The following is a 14,615-nucleotide window of genomic DNA, read 5'->3' on the forward strand; positions in this document are numbered from 1 at the left end:
GTTTGGAAGTTGTTTCCCTTTTCTTTCTTTTCTTTATTTTACGATGTCATATAAAGTACGTGAACCTATGAAGAATTGATTGATTCTGTTGATACGACAATTTGTTGCTCTTCTATAAATTGTAATGCGTCAAGGACTTTTTGGAAATCCTGTATATGCAGACACAAAACATGCACGTTACATTTGACATAAAACGAAACAGTTAAATAATTTAAAGCTAAAAATTTTTTGTTTAGATATTTGTCTTCCAATGTTCTATACAAGATTTTTTTCGTCTTTATATATATATAGTTTGAAATAGCCTAAATTTTGGTATCTTTTCTTTTAGTTAAAATAATTGAAAGATTAATAGCTAAAGCGTCACCTGTGGCAGGGTTTATGTTTAGCTCATCTTCATTATCCTCAATTTCTTTATCAGAATTTTTTGCGGAACCCAAGCTTTCATGTCTGGGGAAGACCTCATATTCTGAAAGAATAGAAATTGTAAGATATTTAACAGATAATTTTAGAAAAATAAATAATTGTAAAGTTATCGAGTGTCAAAAAAGCAAATAAAATATTATTTCTGAAGGAATTTTATTATCTCGAACGTTACATATTATGTTGCTTTGTTTCATTCTGCAGGTTTGAGGGAGTTACAAACTATGTGAAATAAATCTTTACTTCTAGTTTTTTTTAAATATTTTTTTTCGACTAATTTAATTTATTTTTCGTCTTATTTTTGATTATAAATTTTTATGAAGAAGATTTTCTCGTTTGATTACAGAATTAGAAGAAAGATCAGAGAAAGAACAAGTTATTAGGGTGAGATGATTCGTTTTTATATTTCATCTGTTGTGAATCTAATCGCAAAAGTTAAAAGAAAAGTTTTTTGAGTTCATTGTTTTACAATTTAAAATCAAGGGTTACAAAGTCGCTATCTGATCTGACGGTGGAAAAATGAATTGTTGACATTTTGTCACCGTGTCTTTACAAGCAACGATAAACACTTCAAGTAAAAACTTCTTTTCGCGTTTTAACCCAAATTTTCGCATTCTTCTTTCTATTTTTAAGTTTTAAAACTCACCAAGTTCTATTATTTTGTGCAATATTGTGGTAAAAATTAAAATTACAGTTTAAGATACTTTTTATTCAACAAACTTCAGAGGTACGTTTTGTAGACTACAAAGGAAAAATTAGGAGTTTTTTTTTTTTTTTTGAAATGTGCTTAATATCTTTCCCTTAACGACTGAATGTAACAAGAATTTGTTACTAACAAGAAATTTGCAGATTTAGAGACTGTTGAAAAAAGGGAATGCTAGGGAATAATACACTTAATATTGCATGGACGTTAAAAAAAAAGTCTTTGAGAGTAGTTTGCTCCTTAACAAAATATAGGAAGTTTAAAAAATATATTAAATTAAATAGAAACTTTTTTTTGCAAAGGTCTCCCCCCCCCCCCCAAAAAAAAGGATTTTATTTGTTAGTAATGCATGAATTCAATGTCTTCTTTGTAATAACTAATATTTAGAGGGTTTTCGCAGAAAGATAATAAAGATAATTGAAAAAAAAGAGCTTTCCCATTTTGACTTTGTTTTGTTTGTCGGAATAATATAAACAATTTGGTTTCAAATATTGACTTGTACTGAGTTCTCTTAAGAATATTCTTCAAGTTTTATACCACGCGGAGGAAAATAATAACAGCAAAAATGTATCTAAATTTTAAATTTTAGTTTTTTTAAAAAAATCTTGGAAGTAGTATGAATGGGATAATAAAAATACATTATTATAAAACTACATTTTAATTTGTTTTTCATCCCAGTATGAAGAAGAAAAAATTGAAAAGCCTATGCATATTTTATCTTATGTATTTTGTTTGCGTTATATGCGTTTTAAACTGTATTGTTAATATAACAAAAAAAAAAAAACCCAAAGTTTTGGTCTAGCTGTAAGCATTTGATAATGAAAATGATGCTTTTAATGCTAAGTTTCTATTTACTTCACGGAAGATGAAGTTGGAGACACGTTGGAGAGTTTGCCTTAAGTTAGGATAATGCTTTCCCGGCTTTCCCTTACCCATACTCCCCTTCATTATTATTTAGCATTTGAAATACGAACTGGCTGTATAAAGAGAAAGATCAATGTCAGATTGGTTGATTTTTTTTCATTTCGCATTGATAAGGAGAAGCAAAGAATTTTGCTGTTTTAATTTACAACACCTGCAATGTTGAAACCACAATATTGAATAGAAAAACAAATCTGATAACTTTAAAAGTTGCGGCATAATATCTAAATTATTCATCGAAAAAGTACAGTCGAACCCTCTTAATGGAAGAAGCAATTTGCCAGGAAAAAATATTCTAATAAGCGGGATATTCCATTATCCGGGATAAAAATAACACACATCAACGGTGTAGTACATGGGAATTTTATTACATTAAGCGGGATATTCTATTATCCGATATTTCATTAAGCGGGCTCGACTGTATTACGTACGCAATAAGAATTATGTACCGCTATAGTATTAATTGTAAAACACCTATATAAAAATTTCTAAATCCTTAATGAGAAATTTACTATTTTCTTCAATCTTTGAACTTCGATAAAAACCCCGTAAATAACTTTTGCGGGAGAGAAAAAAAATTAGATTTCTCATCATTAAAATAAAATAAATAAAATAAAACAAAATAAAAAAAACCCTACTACAAAATGATTTTTCTTAAGGAATGGGTTTTAAATTCGAGCTAAATCACTTATAATTCAATTTTCAGTTAACTCAATAGCTAACAACAAAGTCTATCTTAAGCAGAAAATAAAGTCATTGAATTAATGTTTAATTTCACTAGTAGGATTGCAATTGTAAATTTGAAAAATAATGTTTTTCACTTTCTTTTTATCTCTACTTTGTTACACTTCAATAAAAAATTAGAAATTACTGGTTTGAAAGAAACCTAAATTTCTTATAACCTGGCTGGACTCAAAATTCCCGGAGATTCTAAAAATAAAAGAAAACAAAAACGTTCAAAAACATTCATTTGGATATTTAAGTCTGCTTACTTAACATGACTTCCTGTCTGCCGATCAAAAAGATAACAAATTAAGAAATACCTGACTATGGTAGATTAAAAATGAACAAATAAACTTGACCATTGTTTAACAAAAAATGAAGGAAATAATAAAAGGTGATTGTCGTGCAGTGTATAACGGAGTTATCTCTATGTATTCACCGTAAAATGATACCCCTTTGAAGAGCAATGATTTGCTTTGCTATCATTTTGCTAAATGGATGCCTGCAGTGTTTTACTATTGAAATTCCAATCGGCCGAACGAAAATGAAGGTCGAGGTCATATAAGAGTGAATGGCACTTTACCGGACGAGTTTTTATCACAAAACACCTCATCATTTATGAGGCATTTTTATCCTTTTCGTCCCATTTTGGGACAATAATATTTATTTATCTTGCTCTTCTTTCAAAAGATACTTAGCGCACGTACTCGGCGTATCTTCACTAATTGCTAATTAAATATCATTGTAAATTAGATTTATTTCTGCACTTAAAATGTAATGTTTATTTATATTTTGAAGAGAAAAATCTACCAACTGGCTACTGACTATGTTTCGGATTGGTTTGTTGGTATAGCTTGACCACGGAGAAAGGGCGGACGAAATGGAAACGGAAAAAAGCCAATGGGGTTGTTTCCTTCAGTCAAAAGTACTACTTTTAGTCACTGAAATTGATAGAATAAGCAAAAAAAAAAAAAAAAAAAAAACATGGACCCAGAAAATACTTGCATTTTCCCAACAGTTATTTTTTAATTAATTTTTTAAAATGTCCAATTTTGAAAACAATGCGTGGTCTTTTTGACGACACAAATGATGCACTTTGGAGCCTCTTTCTACCCACGTTTTCACGTTATGATAATCAAGAAACGAAATAAACATTGCCTTCTGCGCTTGCTATCAACCATATCGTTGCCAATACACGTGAGTAAAGATGCGAATTAAATATTTTTCTCCGTGAATGGCAACTCTGAATGGCATTTCATCATTTGTGATGTCACACGACAGAAACGTAAAAAATGAAAATGCACCGATTTAAGTAATTTTTTATAAATATTAAACTTAAACAATTTATTTAAAAATTGGTCAGTTCCTATGTTTTTAAGCATACTCTTTCAGAAAAAAATACTTTTAAAATTTTGAAAACGACCCCATTTTATTTGTAATGAGTAGTCTCAGCGAGAACGCCCTAGCAGTATAATTTCGATAGATTACGTAATATCACTGATTCTACACACTAAGAAATGAAATGTACCTTTTCCGCTTTCAGTTCACCTGCTATCTCTTCGCATTTCAACTTTATGCTAACAGATGAAGAAAAAAGAAGGTCAAGGTCACTCCAGTGTGAAAGCCACTTCTTCATGACACAAAGGTAAGGCAGAGCGAAAAAATTGCGGGAAAAATCTCTATATTCCTTAGGTACCACTCTGGCACCTACGGAATTTAGCAATTAAAATTACCTACCAGAGGCGACACATTGATACTGATATATACAACTTTGGCTTACGTTTACAGCATAAAATCCGACTTTCTCGCATGGACTCGAGATCTTTTTGGATTCGTGGTAAAGTACTAGGTTAGCATTACAGAGATACATGGATCAAAACTCAAAAAGACCTTAAACCTGCCATGTACGCATTACACAGCTAACATGCATTTACGTACGCATCAAAACGTTCAATATTTGCGATGCTACTTTCCTAATGAGTTAACGATTAAATAAGCTTAAAAACGTGCTCGTAGTAAAATAAATAAATAAAAAGCTGAAGTGCATTTAGTTAAGTATCACTCCAATCAAGGGCATCCCGATCAGATGTTATGCGAGGTCACTGTGACCTCCGCAAAGCTTTCTAATTCGGCAATTTTGAGTCAATTTTAAAATATTGCATCCATTTATCTTTTTTTTATTAACTCTCTTTTATTATCTTCACCTATATGTATGTATGTATGTATGTATCTTGTAACGGAATCTTGCAGCTCAACACTGTAAAAACGATTCAGAAACGTTCCTGGAAAATAATGGGCAGCTGATGTGCCCAATTTCTTCCAGTAACATATCTTGGAAAAATCAGGTACGATTTCCTCTAAAAGTCAGTAACCTTTCTGAAATTAACCTTGAAATTTTATGAAGACATGCGAAATCTGCCCTGTCAGTCTGCCCTGCCAATCATGTCTATAGAACCTTCTAGAAAAATGAAGCAAGTTTAGTGTAATTGATTAGAACCTTCCTAATTTACCAAGAAGGCTCCATAGAAATCAGAGCGACCTCGGCTAGGCAAGAAGGAACTTAGCATATCTCCTGCCCTGCAAGGCCTGTAGCTATCCATTGACATTATCATTGAGAGCTTAGTCAATCCGGACAGGCCGTAAGCAACCTTAGCCCGATACACTTAATAAATACGCTCATTCAATCTTTAAACTGGTTGCTAAAAACATTTTCCACAGCAGTGAAAAGTCTGCACGCGTGCAACTTATAACGATTCAGGAAACTTTTTTGTGATGATACTTGTTTTTACGGGGAAATAGGTGAAAACGTGTGAAATCCCGAGACGTTCTACGGAAATAACCAGTAACGTTTCGGAATTTTTTTACAGTGAAATTTCGCCCACTTCCTGCTATCGGATTCTTTTGAAATTTGGCACGCGACCTCAGACCCGATGACAATGCAATATTATATAATTCAATTAATTAATTCTCTTTTAATTGTTAGTTTCCTCCAATTTTATTCAATATTTTGGCATAAATCCAACAATGTGAAAAAGGAAAAATTTTAAAAATACATTAAAAAAATGCTCGCAAAAATTAATTAAAAATATCTACAAAAACTTTTAATTTTTCGACATCAGAAAAAATTTGTTACAGTGTTCCAAGGTCATTAGAACATGAAATATAATTGTTTTTAACTAATTTTATGCCAAAATTTAGGCGAGCCTTCAACTGGAAATTCAATGCTGATCAGACCATTGTTGAACAAAACTTTTATTCAAATGCATCGCAAATTTTCAAAGTAATATAAAAAATGATTTCCGCAAACATACACCGATGACTCACAGTAGCTTCCCATCGGGGTGCCCTTGTCTTAATTTTAAGATATTACCTCGCACTCGTTTTATAAATAATTTCTTCGCCTGAAATTTCTCCAACATAGACTAAAAAACAGAACAATAAAATAATAGTTTAAAAAATTAAAAAAAAAAAAAAAACACGCTTTCGTAGCAAAATAAATTAAAAAGTGAAAAATAATCTTTGGGTGATAGTAGTTGACCAATCACTTAATTTTAATGTAATACGAAAAAGCGTGGGGGGGGGGACTTCTTATCAGTTGTCTTGAATTTCTTCCATTTGTTGTCCAAGGAGAAATGTAAATAGGCAGTACCCCACGCTTTTTTGTATTACATTAAAATTAAGTGTTTGGTCAACTACTATCATTCAAAGATTATTTTTCACTTTTTAGTTCATTTTGCTACGAAAACGTGTTTTTTTAATTTTTTAAACTATTATTTTTCAAATTTCTGTTGTCTGTTATCACTAGATGTATAGATTTTTGCAGTCTTGTATTTTATCATTCGGCAAAAGTCGGAGTCCCATTCGGTACATTGAGAAGTTTCCCATACCAAAAGTTTTAAGTTTGAGGCACCCCTGACTCCAATAAATTGAACAACACATTACAAGAAGAACCACATTCTCTTTATTATGTTCCGAAAGCTAAGGCGAGAGGAAATCCACCTTTCCTTTATATCAATGGAACTATTTATTGCAAAACCTTTATAGCAGAATTAATCACGACCTACAAGAAGCGTCAGAACAATAAAAATCCTCAGCTACCCGAAAACAAAGATGATGAATTTCTGCAGCTTGTAAACCCTTCTCCTTCTAACGACGCGATTAAATGGAGATGAAGGATCACCATTTAATCTTTCTAGTTCGGCAAATGTTGTGACAATTTTAAAATATTGCATCCGTTTATCTTTTTTTCAAATTTCTATTGTATCTTATCATTAGATGTATATATTTTTGCAGTCTTGTATTTTATCATTCGGCAAAAGTCGGAGTCCCATTCGGTGTATTGAGAATTTGTCCGTCCCAAAGGTTTTAAAAAACGTATAAAATAACGTAATAATATAACGTATAATATAACGTATAAAATAACGTAATAATATAACGTATAAAATAACGTAATGATATAACGTATAAAATAACGTAATAATATAACGTAATAAATTGAACAACAAATTACAAGAGAGGCCACATTCTCTTTATTGTGTTCCGAAAGCTAGGGCGAGAGGAAATCCACCTTTCCTTCACATCAATGGAACTATTTATTGCAAAACCTTTATAGCAGAATTAATCACGACCTACAAGAAGCGTCAGAACAATAAAAATCTTCAGCTACCCGAAAACAAAGATGATGAATTTCTGCAGCTTGTAAACCCTTCTCCTTCTAACGACGCGATTAAATGGAGATGAAGGATCACCTATCGATTATTCGAAGAGTAATTAAAGTATCAAGAATGCTTCGGACCAGCTTGTTCGCGAGGGGAGCTCTTGATAAATGCGCGGCAATTAAACCTTTGAACCCCGCGCCAAGATGCAATCTCTCAAATCCATAAGCCGTTGCTTTTAATCCCGCAGCAAGACTGTCGGAAGCTTTATTACAGGTTCAGCTATTAGCACCTTCCCGATACGGAGGGGGGGGGGGAGCGTTTCCAGCAAAATCGTCTGAAAAATTCCGCCTCCGCTGTGTGGGAGTTTAGTCTTCGCGGTCCTGGAAGATCTGCTTTTAAGATTTATGCGTCATCAGTTCCCCGTTTCTGTGGCTGAAAGGAGGTTTAAATGAGGAGAAATGCTGTTATGTATAAATCATTGAGGCTGCCTCGAAATTTTCTCTTATTAGAGGGGAAAAATTAATTTTTTGAAAAGACATCGGGAAGTGCATATTTTTAATGTTTCAATCCTCCTCCCTCTGACTTGAAGAATTTTACTGAAGTATTTATGCCTACAATGCTGAGTGAATTTTGTTGCTCTTTTAAATTATTTTTAATCCGTCATTTACAAATTGTTACGTTCAAATTTGCCATTTTTTTGTACTCCTCTCCTTTTCCTAAAAGAAATAAATCCGCAGATCACAAATGCATTTTTATTTTTGTTCTTTGAAAGAAAAAAAAGTGGTCTTGAATAAATTGTGCTTGATTGCCTTTTTAGTATACAATATAATTCTTTGTTCCCCTTTAACGTCATGAGTCCCCTTTTTTTGCATTTGAAACAATTTTGAACGAGGAGAAATGGTAGTGTGGAGTTGATTGGCTTGTTTGCCTGTCTTAGAGAATGACAACTTTTTTTTTTATCATTATGTTATCTTGGTCTTGAATTTGATGCTGAAAAATTGTAACTTTCAAACTTTCTCTTTTCTCTAACTTCTATTTTTTCAACACATAGGGGAGGGTGGCCCAAAGTCGGTAGATCGCCCAAAGCGGGTAGGCCTTCGTATGCCCCCCTATGGTGTGTCAGCAGTGACGAATACGTACGTCGTGTTTACTCGAACACCCCCGAGTTATTATCTTTCCCAGTGAAGCAGCAGTGAAGCGGCATGGCGCAACCAGGCTTAAAATTTAAAAAAAAAATACATTAAACAAAAAATGAAGTTTTGTAACTTGTGATTAGTCGAAGATCAGTTTTTTTTTTTTTTTATTGTCAATAATATTAACTTATTCTGACACTATCCACCTATAAACTACGATGGTCATTCCGTTTTTTTAGTTATTAATTTAAGGTTATAATTATTGAAATAGAAACATGGGGCAAAGCGGGTATAGGATTTAATCATATATTTATTTAAAATTTCTTGACTTGTGTGCTGACAATTAAAACGAAGATTTAAAAGTTACTTTTAAATCGTCGAAAAGTTACTTTTAAATAGTTTTTGTTGACATGGGAAATCGCAAAAAAGAATGAAAATTAATAAACGAAGAATTATAAGCATAGCATATACTGATACCCTGGCTGCGAAATGCCTTTTTTCTTCTTCTTTTTTACCCCTTTTCATTTTTTTTTTCGATGTTATAAAAAAAACTCTTGAACCTTTTAAGTATTATGGTGCAAACCGCAAATTTATACGACAATACTTCTATAAAATTTTTAAATGTGTCAAGGCCTTTTCGAACACCCTGTTTTTTTAAAATGCGGCACTCATTGCTTGCTTTAACTTCATTACTTCATTTTGAAAACTTAATATATAATTTTTATTTCTAATCAGTTTTCGTGATGAAGTCACAATAAATAATCTTTAAAATATATGAAGATGCATAAGATGAATTTTTTTAACTGCATAGTGAATTGATATACAGCGCCATTTAAAAATTTATGCGTAACATATGTTGAGCATTTTCTCAATTTAAACAGCAATCGATGTTTTTTTGCTTTTACTTCACGATTTTTTTAAAACTTACAGGTGTTTATTCATTAGTAGGAAGTTTAAAACCGCAGTAAGATACAGTTTTATTTTGAAAGAAAAGAAAAAAGAAATCTATATATATCAAGGAAAAGCCAAGTTAATAATTAAGATACCAACACATAAACGTTTTCTAAGGTGATTATGCAGATGCAAACATAAATAATAATAATAAAAAAAACAAGTTGTTTTGGATTGAGATTAGATCATTAAATTTTATGACATTGTTTTATAATCGAAGTATACAACTCAGAAAAATTCTGTAAACGTGCTTTTCGGTTAGTTAAAAAGTTACTTTAAAGTTCTTGCTATTAATTCCAATTGCGATATGCAAGTAAAGAAAAACCATACATGAACGAAACAAACAAACAAACAAAAACAAAATCGTATTTGCAGAAAATCTAATGTCAAACCAATGGACTGTGCTGCTATAAAATTTGTTTAATACTTTACATTAGAAACAGTATTGTGCTTAGTATGCATAATGAAATATGTATAATGATATAATACAAAAAAAACTCCCTTTTTTTGCATTAAAAAAAAGAAACAACATTGGTTTGAAAACCATACCAAGCAAAAAAAAAGGAGAGAGGAAAAAAAAAGAAAAAAAAATATAGATGCCTGCGTTTTATTGCTCAATAGAAAAAACTCACCATTATTGCATAATTTGCTTAAATTTATTTCTCACACTAACAAAAATGAATGCGTTATTTGACGTTGTCGTTTCCGTTTCTTTGCTCCAGAAGGAATATTGCCCGGTTTCTTCTTAACGGAGCCGAAATCATTATTTTTCAATTTGAAGATCTCTCTGCATAAGTAAATGTGTTTCTCTATGCCAATGTAAATACGGAAATGAGGAAAAAATGGAGAATCCTCTTATTTCACCTCCCATTTGTTGGTTGAAAGAAAACGGAAATTAATTTTGGGAGACCTTTCAGCTCGCAATTAAGTACTCAAGTTTTTAAATATATGTGTGAATTGATGATAAATAACAGTTTGCGGATTTCCTTCCTCGGAGCGTTTGTTAATATTATTTTGATTAGTTTTTTCTCTTCAACGTGAGGCTAGAAAAAAGGAAATTATTTGAATTGCATTTAAGAAGGAAACATATATCTCAACTGAATCAAAATATTTTTATAGTACAAAAATCGTCTGGTGAGGAAATTGTTCTCAGTTACTAAATGTGGGCATGCTTGTTTTATTTGGGAACAGTATTGGATTTCACGGTTCGTTTCGTGTCTTTATTATCCATGATTTTGCTAATTATTTCACCCGAAACGAAATAGTCAATGTAAATAAAAAGTAGACAATGTTAATACTGGCACCATAAATGAAGTAGTCCGGATATAGTAGGGGCACACAATGCCAATTCGGTCACCATAAATGAAGTAGTCTGGATGGAGTAAGGGCACACAATGCCAAATCGGTCACCATAAATGAAGTAGTCCGGATGGAGTAAGGGCACACAATGCCAATTCGGTCACCATAAATGAAATGGGCGAGGTGTATAAAATGTATGCCATGATAATCCTGGCGTTTTGATTTTTCTATTTCGCGAGCTCGAAACCGGCTGGTTGCGTGACGGTTAAGATCTGGCCCTCTGCGCATGTAGACACGGGTTCTGACCTAGGATAACCAGTTGGTGGATTTTCGAGAAGCAGAAAATCACCAGCGCCCATGTCGTATGATTATGCGGCATGTAAAATATCCCTAAGGCATTTCTTTGGCTTAGAATTCCGCAGACAAAGTTAAATTCCCAGTGCAATTTCGCATCAAAGAGAGCAAAGGTACCTCTTTCTGGTGGAAACCGGGCGTCAAAAAACTCTCTGTGTCATGCATCAGCGCCTTAATGTTGATACATGAAAGAGTGATGCATTGTAGGGGAGCGCACTAGGTCTAGTAATGTCTTCAGGTGGGTCTCTTATACAGCCCCATTGGAAACAAATTTCGAGAGCTTCAATTCAGGTATTTCAGTTTAAAAAGAAGGGTAGTTTCTGGTTGTTTTAAAAAAACAACTGGCAAGTTTCGGTTCATATTTTTAATAGCGATCATTAAAATGATAATATCATTATATTCTTAATAATATCATTATGTCATTATATGAAGAAAAGGGCCGGGTTGGGGTGGAGTAAATGAAAGTTATAATTAAAAATGAGGTCGAAATATTAAAATGTCGATAAAAGCTGATGCACACATTTTCGTAACCAAAACTATACTCTGGATACCAAATTACTTTATTGTATGCTGGTTAAATGACATACGTTTGCGAAGCTAAAAGTAAGTTCTTTTGAAACGTTTAACCGTAAATCTATTGCAATCGTTAAACATTCTAATTTACCAACAGAGTAAAAAACCAAGAGAGTAAAAAACGGGGAATGGGATATGTAAGTCGAGCCAACAATTGTCAAATAAGGTGAAATTTCAACTTTGAAAAAAACTCGAAATTACGAGTGACTCATTTTCCTCCCTTCCCCTACCCCCCTAAAAATCGTTTGAAACAGCCGATACCAACCAAAAAGTAATACATTTTGACAAAAGTGCATATTGAAGACTAGACTCTCGATTCCAAACAAAAACGGTAATGTTTAATGAGGAGTTTTTAGGTTCTACCTATGTAAAACTTTGTTTCTTGCAAAATGTAATTCATTTTCTTCATTTTCAATTCCTCATTCGAAATTACTCATCCGAATGTTATTGTTAAACTTATTACGGTTGTTATTATTTTCAAATTCAGACAGCAGCATTAAAAGAATTACTTTACCAGTCAGAGTTTGTATAAATTTTGATATTGACTTTTTAAAAAATTAAATGATAAGCAAAATTAACAAAAAATATGCTGAAATAATCGAGATTAGAAATGAGCGGATTTGAGAAAACGTTTTACAAACCCTTCTTCGGCAATAGACAAATGAATTGGATTATTTTGTACAAAAACTTTGAAAAGCGATTTTGCCCATTTTAATATCTCGTTTCTAAAAATTTTATTACTTTTTACGTAAGCTTCCAAGGTTTTATTACGTTTTATTTGACCTGTAGTTTAGAAAAAAGTAATACATATCAGACCTGAATTACATATCATGATGTCAAGTACAGAAATGCAAAATTTCAGGTATCTATGGAGCATAATGCCTACTGATGTTTTTCTTTAAATTATATTTCATGAAATTTAAGCATTCTATTTTTTTCTATAGTGGTTTGACTTTTAATCTTAAAAGCAATTTGCTTTAATGCTTTCTTGGAAATAATATGTATTGTTTGTAATAATGTGTATCAAAAATATAAATACCTTCTACACTTTGTCTTCTAATAGCTGCAGTTTCTTTCGTTGGTTCACTTGTAGGAGGAGGGATTTCTGGAAAATAAATTATAACATAAAAGTGCTGAATTTAACACAGACATAGCCGATTGACTTCCGTAATATTATATGAAACTTTTCGCACTCTCTGAGAATACAATATATATATATATATATATATATATATATATATATATATATATATATATATATATATATATATATATATATATATGCACTACAGAGAATTGGTGTAGTTTTGAAAAGCGTATAATAACCTCGCATTACTTCATATTCTTTCGCATGATTCACAAAAGAAACTGAAATTTTCTTTCTGTGATTTAGTTGATTTTATGTCTTGTTTTTATGAAAATCTGTTATTTTTTTGCCACGTTTACTACATGATTCAAAGTAACACTACGTAGCAAGATAACTTAAAAACAGGTTAATAAATGCTTTAAATGTTTAATCGATATTATTTCTTGACTTTGGATTACTATGCAATAATTTCGAAGTGTTTTTTAGCCTATAACGGCAAGTTTAATGTCACTATAAAACTTTAATGTAAGCAAATATAGATATATACAGTTAATCTCGGTTAATACAAACTTTCAAAAATCTACGAATTTGTTCGTATTAGCCGTTAACATCCGTAAATGAGTGATATTGTGAAAAAAGGAAGGACTTTCTAGCTTTATTTAAAAAATAATATAGCTAATACACACATTGTTGTTTAAAATAGTGTATTCAGAAAAAAATAACTTATTTCTTGTAAATAAATGTTATTGGAAAATATGGAAGAACGAAGGTGATAAGTAGACAGTAGCGGAATAGGTTATAACTTACAATGGAGGAGTGCAGTTTTATCTCAAAGTAAATAACATATAAACAAACGTACTACTTTATTTTCTATGCAAAATATTTAATATTTCCTTCTCGATACACAATGGGACTTCTACTACCGAATAAAATGATGAATAATTTATAAAAAGGAAAATTAAAGTCTACAACCACGAACATTTTCAGTAAAGATGTCAGAAGTTTTTGTTCGTCTTAGCCGATACTGTCAAATTAACGTACGTATTATACGTAAAATTTGTAATGTAATTATATAGCAAATCAAACTTAACGAACAAAATGTTTGATTTAGCAGTAATTTCTATTGGACGTCATCGTATTAATAGAGTTCAGCCTGTTTATACATGGAGATATTGTGGATCAAAATATTCTGAATGTCTGTATCATTAATATCTTGACCTTGTACAATTTAGGATTTTTTGAACTCAAAGACAGCTATTCAGAAGTTCAATAAAAAATGTACATATTCATTGTAATAACTGCGGAACTCTGAACTCAATACACCTTCGATAATTTAATCATATTCAGGGATATACTTTAAAACCAATTTAAATAAAAATTTAATTTTGTTCACGATTTAGTAATTTTAGGTTACTTATTTAGAAATTAATTGCATTGCTTTCAAAGCTAATGGTAAAGCTAGGACAAATTACATACGTAATAAAAATTATAATTAAAGCTTTAGTGAATTGCGGGCAGCAATTATACAAATCGAGAAAAAATAAAAAGATATAAAAGAACGATATCAATAATTTACATTCCAAATTTGTGTTCTTAACAATTTTTGAAAGACCGACTAGAGTCTTTTTTAGATAATTCTTATTAATTATTCATAAATGTTGGGATTGCGAAGTAACTCGTTTTATTTAATGACATTTGGTACGTGGTATTCGTTCATGAATATTGAGATCACGTTCTGAATTTGGTTGAAAATTTCCCGTCCAGTGTTCTTTAATGAGGTAATAAAATATTAT

At 31.5% G+C, this 14,615-nt stretch overlaps 1 protein-coding gene across 1 annotated transcript in view; it reads right to left on the reverse strand.

Moving 5' to 3' along the window:
• Positions 1 to 302: 302 nt before the first annotated feature.
• LOC129224253 (lachesin-like) overlaps positions 303 to 14,615 on the reverse strand; it is a 108,173-nt gene continuing 93,860 nt past the window's right edge. Inside the window, exons 7-8 of the mRNA XM_054858679.1 lie at positions 12,775 to 12,840; positions 303 to 466 (exon numbers count right to left, since the gene is read on the reverse strand). Of these exons, the coding sequence (XP_054714654.1) occupies positions 303 to 466; positions 12,775 to 12,840 (230 nt within the window). The remainder of the gene's footprint in view (positions 467 to 12,774; positions 12,841 to 14,615) is intronic.

This window comes from Uloborus diversus, chromosome 6 (genome assembly GCF_026930045.1).
Source record: "Uloborus diversus isolate 005 chromosome 6, Udiv.v.3.1, whole genome shotgun sequence".
Taxonomy (NCBI): Eukaryota; Metazoa; Arthropoda; class Arachnida; order Araneae; family Uloboridae; genus Uloborus; species Uloborus diversus.